General features: G+C 43.7%; 1 protein-coding gene and 1 long non-coding RNA gene across 2 annotated transcripts; one reads left to right on the top strand and one right to left on the bottom strand.

The window, feature by feature from the left end:
• LOC119262366 lies at window positions 1-3,541 on the bottom strand. The gene is made up of 4 exons (XM_037534086.1): window positions 3,124-3,541; window positions 1,932-2,050; window positions 1,310-1,718; window positions 1-398 (listed from the first exon to the last, which is right to left on the bottom strand). The coding sequence occupies exons 1-4, from the start codon at window positions 3,524-3,526 to the stop codon at window positions 58-60; spliced, it is 1,272 nt and encodes a 423-aa protein (XP_037389983.1). The 5' UTR covers window positions 3,527-3,541; the 3' UTR covers window positions 1-57.
• Window positions 3,542-3,811: 270 nt separating this feature from the next.
• Window positions 3,812-4,362, top strand: LOC119262521. Its single transcript, XR_005129728.1, has 2 exons — window positions 3,812-4,051; window positions 4,180-4,362. It is a non-coding gene; the product is annotated as an uncharacterized LOC119262521 (long non-coding RNA).
• Window positions 4,363-7,681: the final 3,319 nt, after the last annotated feature.

Below are 7,681 nucleotides of genomic sequence, written 5' to 3'. Positions count from 1 at the left end.
TAGGGAACAGTTGACCAAATTCAGGAGAGGACAGTGGGTCCAATCGGGAGAGGAGAGTCAATCCCCTGGTGTAGGAAACAGTGGACCAAATTCAGGAGAGGACAGTGGCTCCACTGGTTTAGGGACAGTGGCTTCCTTTGGGAGAGGAGAGTCGATCCCCTGGTGTAGGGAACAGTTGACCAAATTCAGGAGAGGACAGTGGGTCCAATCGCGGAGAGGAAAGTCGATCCGCTGGTGTAGGAAACAGTGGACCAAATTCAGGAGAGACAGTGGCTCCACTGGTGTAGGGGACAGTGGCTTCCTTTGGGGGGAGGAGAGTCGATCCCCTGGTGTAGGGAACAGTGGACCAAATTCAGCAGAGGACAGTGGGTCCAGTTGGGGAGAGGAGAGTCGATCCCCTGGCGTAGGGAACAGTGGACCAAATACAGGAGAGGACAGTGGGTCCAATCTGGGAGAGGAGTCGATCCCCTGGTGTAGGGAACAGTGGACCAAATTCAGCAGAGGACAGTGGGTCCAATCGGGAGAGGAGTCGATCCCTGGTGTAGGGAACAGTGGACCAAATTCAGCAGAGGACAGTGGGTCCAATCTGGGAGAGGAGAGTCGATCCCCTGGTGCAGGGAACAGTGGACCAAATACAGGAGAGGACAGTGGCTCCACTGGTGTAGGGGACAGTGGACCAATACAGGAGAGGACAGTGGGTCCAATCTGGGAGAGGAGAGTCGATCCCTGGTGTAGGGAACAGTGGACCAAATTCAGCAGAGGACAGTGGCTCCACTGGTGTAGGGACAGTGGCTCCAATCGGGGAGAGGAGTCGATCCCCTGGTGTAAGGAACAGGACAACCATTACATGGTAGATCAATTTTATATACACAATGACATTAAAACTACATTACATACCAATATTTTAGCATGCATATTGAGTATTGAAATATTACATAATTTTCACAAATGTCTGGCCAAAACTAAACAAAACAAAAAGCATTTTGTGCTCTCAAAAAAACCTTGCATCACAAATACCAAGTTCACAGGAAAAGGACAACTTTAATTTAAGTTAATAATACCAGACCAAGTTTGGGGCATTTTTTTGGTCCATTCCTCATGAAGTTTACAAACTATATAAAAGGAAAGGCATTTTCAAATTATGACAAACTGAATAATGATAAAAAGGGAGGTTCTGACAGCAGGGATATCCACCCAGTCTCAGCCAGCTCCCCACCACCCCGTCAGATTTACACCCAGCAGTAACATCTGTACAGCCTTCTGAAAGCAAGTCATGCAGTACTGTTCGCAGCAGAACAGGGAGACTCACCTCGTTGTTTGCATTTTGAACGACGCCCAAGAGACGAGGGCATCGCCGGCACATGCATACTGGTTGGTGTAGGAGACGGTTGTTCCCATTGGAAAGCCGGCAGTGGAACCCCTGGTGCAGGGAACAGCGGATCAAATTCAGGAAAGAACAGCAGATCCAATGGGGAAGCGGTCAGTGTTGCCAGTGGCAGTGGATCAGGTTGGGGAACGGACACTGGCTCCCCATAGGGAAAGTACAGCTGCACTGCTTGGGGAGGGGATATCTTGACAGCAGGGTAGGACAGAACAGGATGGCGTGAAGATCGCGTTTTTGAAGAGGGCGCGTGACTGGAGTTACTGCAGGACACTGTGACGATCTCAAGCTGCCCAGCGCTGTTACGATACAGGAATCTCAGAGTGTAGCTGCCCTCCTGCAAACATTCATACAAAACCACCACGTTTATACAACTCCTATTCAGTTTGCAGTATCTTAGCCTCACCCAGCATAATCACCTCAGAGAACAGGCAAAGCAGCATCTAGGTTTGTATATCAGTGGTGTAGAAAATGAACTGAAAACATGATCATTTACCTGTATAGTTGATCTAGTTTATTAATGCTGATAAATTAAGAACATGTTGCCCACCTCAACAGTGACAGGACAGCCAGCAAAGTGGATGTGAAGAACAACCCTCCCGTTTTCCCTGGTTAGAGAGTAGTCACAGGCCTCTGGAAGGCCGAAGACAGGATACATTCCTGATGAATCTGAGAAAGAACTCACTGTAACTCAGCATGTCCACGCCAATAAAGCTTCCATCAACCGATTGGGAAAACTTGCATCAGGGCAAACAGCGTTTAGGAGACTTTTAGTAGAGGTTAAAAGCATTTAGGGGAGTTCAGGAGCTCCTTTTCCATTCCACTAACTGAGCTACATGTAGTAAAGTAAAACCAACAGATGTGTCCTTTGCAAAGCTCTTCAAGAGGAAAGTAATCTTTTCCCTCTGTGCCATTTCATCCACTCAGTTAGTTCCCAATTCACTTCATTTGAGTTTAATGTGCTGGTGTGTGTTGAAGCTCCTGAAGCGCTCCACAGCAGAATTAGTAGATAAAATAATCCTCCTTTACAGTAAAATGAAGCTCTGCTGATCCTTGAACACAGTTTAACAGTAAATGGTCTTAAACGCTGGAGTTAATGTAGAACTGCTAATTCACCCTTTAACCCTGAAGATCAGCACAGACTGCTGGTCACCACAGCAACACCGACAACAGTCTCACCCAGCTAGTAGCCAAAGAAATGGCAGAGAGGGAGATTTAAGATGAACATCAATAATTTGGAGACAAAGGGATTAGAGTTGCATTTATAGTCACTCCAGCTGGTTTCTTGATACGATTAATCTGCAACGACAAACTGTGAAACACCCCGTAAATGCAGCAGCAGTTACGTTCTGGCGCATCAGGTACAATTTAAGGTGGAAAAGGGAACTTTGAACAAGAAGCTGGTCGAAGGGAGAGACGTTTTACAATAAACTGTTCTACTTTTGAAGAGAAGTTTCCTCCCAGAGCTGTTACTCAGCTGAGCTGAAGCTTAAACTAGGGCACAGTTAGACTGCTAGTATATAGCATTATATACTGGTATATTAGAACACACTGATGCACAGGACATAGCTGGTGTTGCGGCTCCCAACATGGTGTGATTTCCATTAAAAGGGACAAAATGGCTCTTAACATCTGGGCACCCACTGCTTGTGTAGAGGAACATGTAGGTGAAAAACGTTAAACAGAACCGCTCCCTGCCCACCTCGATGAAAAACGTAGGACTATCGAAACAGCTTGCTTACCAAAGACCTGCATCTCAGAGAGAGAGCCTGGGGGCAAAACTACCGCCATAGCATTTTCACCACAAAACACCAAGTATCTCTGGCCTTCTGCCGAGCCATCCTGCTGCTCTGCGCCTCCTTCATCTAAGGTGCCTTCGCTTGGGTCGATGGCCTGCTCTGAATTCAGGGTCTCAATCATCACACTGCCCTGCCTCAGCCCGCAAGCAAGAGTCAGAAGCAGGAGCAGGACGATGGCGGGCTGCAATGAAGCCATGTTTGAGGTCAAAGGCCCCAAAACTGGTGTGAACTCGCTGCAGCTCCCGACAGCCTTTAATAGACTTGGGAGTCGATTCCGGAAAGAGTCGGCTCTCTGATTCCAGGCACTTTGGAGTTGATTGCCCCCCGTGACTTCATGCTCGGCCATAATAGCGTCGTATGTGCTTAATGTCGTACGTTTTATATCGCTGCACCTCACGGTTCGCCGTGGTTTCGCTGTCTTTGGGATCAAGAATCGAGAAAACTGTGGTGAGGAATCGATTCATAGAGTCGACTCCATTGATAGGCATCACGTGGAATCGGAACCGGAGTCGACTCCTTCAGCAGGTGCGTGCGAGAAGATGAAGAACACCTGGCTACAATGAAAATGTGCACACACTTAAAATGTTCCCTCTCCTTTCTTTCTTTCTTATTTTGGTTTTGTCTCATTTGGAGTTATATAGAACCCTTTTCAAAACCATTCTATACAGAACCATATGCAACTCATTCTCCATCAATTTCCTGCTGAAAAGAACAATTTAGTCATGCAACGGCTTTTTTCAACACTCATGTTTCTATATAAAATTTAAAGACCTAAAGAATCTAAATTCCTAAAGAACCCTCAAAGAGCCATCTTTTTGTAAGAGTGGACTCATTCAGTGGTCAAGCAGGGTTATGGTTCACCAGCCAACAGGTTGGTGTACTGTGATCCTAAAGCCCTCCCAACATCATAAATCATGATTAAAATTATTACGGTGCTCTGTGACGCATTTGGGAACAAAACCATAATTTTATTTCCTGCCTTTCTTCTCTGTGTCGCAGGAACAAGCACATCACGATTGACCTCGGGACGGGTAACAAGATCAACTGGACCATGGAGGACAAGCAGGAGATGATAGACATAATGGAGACCGTCTACAGGGGAGCCAGGAAATGACGAGGTCTGGTGGTGTCCCTCCAGACTACTCCACCAAATACAGATACTGATGCCCCCTCTTTCATTCATTCTCCAGTCTACTCATTGCCATGTCCTCTTCCCGGATTCCTCCATGGGACTGTTTTTATGTGGACAGTGAAGTGGCCTTGTGTAGGATTTTATTTAAAGGACTCCCCCAGTGTTGCAGTTACCATCAGAAACTGCTCCAGCGCACCTTTTCTGTTTTTCCTCTGTGTTGTGAATAAGTATTTCTAAGAAAAGTGTTGAAGGAAATTCTGAGGGACGCACTGAAGGAATGCAGTGTTTGATAAGCCGTTTTAGTTCATCTGCTACAGCGAAGAGGCTTTGTCACATTAAGTGAAACCTCAGTTTATCCAGCTCAAGTTAAAACTGACCAGTAGTTATGAACTCGATGGAGCAGCTTTAATACAAAACTCACTAAACTCAGCTTTACACACACGTTCCTTAAAAGACTGTCTAAGAAAAGGGGTCACAGTCTAGAACACATTCATGCTCTATCCTCATGTTTGGAGGACCAGATTGATCCAGCAAACACACACCTGTTATGCTTCCATACTTGGAATGAAGGTTCTGTTGGTACATTTCTTGTTCATTGAGGTACAGTGTAAGTGTTCCCTCAAGAGGTTCTGCAGTGGTTCTAATTGTGAACCTTAAAATCAGTTTCTCCAGGTGAAAAGTTGGTATTTGGACCTTTTTCATAACCGAATGTTTTAAAACAGAACAGTAGAATAAAAGCCTGGAGGCGAGGCGGGGTGTGTGGACTCAGTACAGCTTAGAACAGATCATTTAAGCGGTCGGGGTGGAGGTATAGCAACCATCCATACTAAAGCTTTAGGCGTGAACCAGAAAGTAGGACCTACATTTTCATCTTTTGAAGTTCTTGTACTTAATATACTTGAGCAAGGAACAAATAAACATTCATTTTTATTAATCACAATTTACAGGCCACCCGGTCCGTATTCTCAGTTCTTACAGGAATTCGCTGAGTTTCTATCAAGCCTAATAACGTTTTCAAGTAAAATATTAATTGTCGGAGATTTTAATGTCCACATTGACAACCCTCACGACACATTAAGTAAGGCATTCATATCTATCATAGACTCCATGGGATTCACCCAAATTATAAAAGGGCCCACACACTACCTCAACCACACTCTAGACTTAATACTGACCTTTGGTGTAGACATAGTTAACTTAGCCATTCTCCCCCAGAGCAAAGCCGTCTCAGACCATTACTTAATCTCATACAAAATCCAGTTTAGTGGTAATGTGCGTTCATCACCATGTTATCAGGTTAAGAGGACTATAAGTTCCTCCACAGCTGGCAGCTTTATCAGAAACCTCCCGCAGTTATCAACTTCAGTCAGCAGTCCATCTAATCCTACTGAATTAGATACTATGACCAAATTCCTAGAGGATACTCTTCGATCTACGTTAGACAGTGTAGCTCCATTAAAAAGCAAAATAGTACGGCAGAAAAAACTCGCCCCTTGGTCTAACGATCACACTCGAGCTTTAAAACAGACTGCCAGACAACTAGAGCGAAAATGGCGTCCGACTAAATTAGAAGTGTTCCAGTCCGCCTGGAAGGAGAGCCTTATAGACTATAGAAGAGCTCTTACTGCAGCATGCTCAGCCTATCTCTCCTCTCTCATAGAAAACAATAAGAACAATCCTAGACTATTATTTAGCACAATTTCTAAACTAACAGAGAACAAAAGAGTCACTGAACCCCAGATGACCAGATGGCCTATAGCAGCAATGATTTTATGAATTTCTTTAGTGATAAAATCGAAAAAATTAGACCGAAAATTCTGAATGCACAGTTAAACTCCACAAACATGCTGGCTTATAAATCCAGTCTAGACCCTGAGAATATTAGAGTCACTGCAGATAGGCTGGAATCGTTTACATTACTCCAAGAAAATGAACTAGTCAAAATAGTTTCTTCTGCAAAACCATCGACCTGTATTCTAGACCCAATTCCTACAGGTCTACTCAAGGAAATCTTATCAGAAATAACTAAGCCTATTCTGTCAATAATAAACTCCTCTCTTAGTCTCGGATATATATCACAAAATTTTTTAAACTTGCAGTAATTAGACCGCTGATTAAGAAAGCTAATCTCGATCCCTGTGAACTATCAAATTATAGACCTCTCAAATCTCCCCTTTATATCGAAGATCCTGGAAAAAGTGGTAACCAAACAATTAAGCTCTTATTTGCATAGGAATAATCTACATGAAAAATTTCAGTCTGGTTTTAGGCCACATCATAGTACAGAAACAGCATTAGTAAAAATTATAAATGATCTTCTATTAATCACGGACCAAGGAAATGTGTCGTTGTTAGTCCTCCTTGACCTTAGTGCAGCATTTGACACAATAGACCACTCTATCCTACTAGATAGACTAGAAAACCTTGTAGGGGTAACAGGAACAGCTCTTTCCTGGTTCAGGTCCTACCTCACTGATCGATATCAGTTTGTTAATGTAAAGGGTGAATCATCTGTTCGTGCAAACGTAATGTATGGTGTTCCACAAGGCTCTGTTTTAGGACCTATATTATTCACAATATATATATGCTACCACTAGGCACCATTATCAGTAAACACGGCATAAATTTCCACTGCTATGCCGATGACACCCAGTTATTATATCAAGCAAACCAAATGACAAAATTAAACTTGGCATGATTGAGGACTGTATAAAAGACATAAAAGATTGGATGTCAAGCAATTTTCTGCTACTTAACTCAGACAAAACAGAGGTCCTGCTTCTGGGTTCAAAATTAGCCAGAAACAAACTGTCTAATTTAACACTTAATCTCTCAGTTTCATCAAGCTTATCTGTTAAAAATCTTGGTGTCATGATAGACGCTGATCTATCCTTCGACACACATATAACTAATATCTCTAGAACAGCCTTCCTGCATCTCCGCAACATTGCTAAATTAAGAAATGCATGATCCCTACAGGATGCAGAAAAGCTAGTTCATGCATTTATTACTTCAAGGCTAGATTATTGTAATGCCCTGCTGTCTGGATGTCCCAGCAAAAGCCTTAACAAGCTTCAGCTAGTCCAGAACGCTGCAGCCAGAAAGTTCGACCATATTAGTCCAGTTTTATCAAACCTGCACTGGTTACCAGTCAAATTTCACATCGATTATAAAATTCTATTACTGACACAAAGCTCTAAACGGGCTGGCCCCTCAGTACCTGAGTGAGCTCCTCTCCCACTATGAACCATCATGCCTACTTAGATCACAAGGTGCTGGCTTACTACTGGTACCTAGAATTAATAAAGTTACATCAGGAGGGGAAGAGCTTTCTCATACAAAGCCCCCCAGCTCTGGAATAATCTTCCT

Source organism: Pygocentrus nattereri, chromosome 1, assembly GCF_015220715.1.
Source record: "Pygocentrus nattereri isolate fPygNat1 chromosome 1, fPygNat1.pri, whole genome shotgun sequence".
Lineage (NCBI taxonomy): Eukaryota > Metazoa > Chordata > Actinopteri > Characiformes > Serrasalmidae > Pygocentrus > Pygocentrus nattereri.
This window is presented reverse-complemented; position numbering and strand designations above follow the sequence as displayed.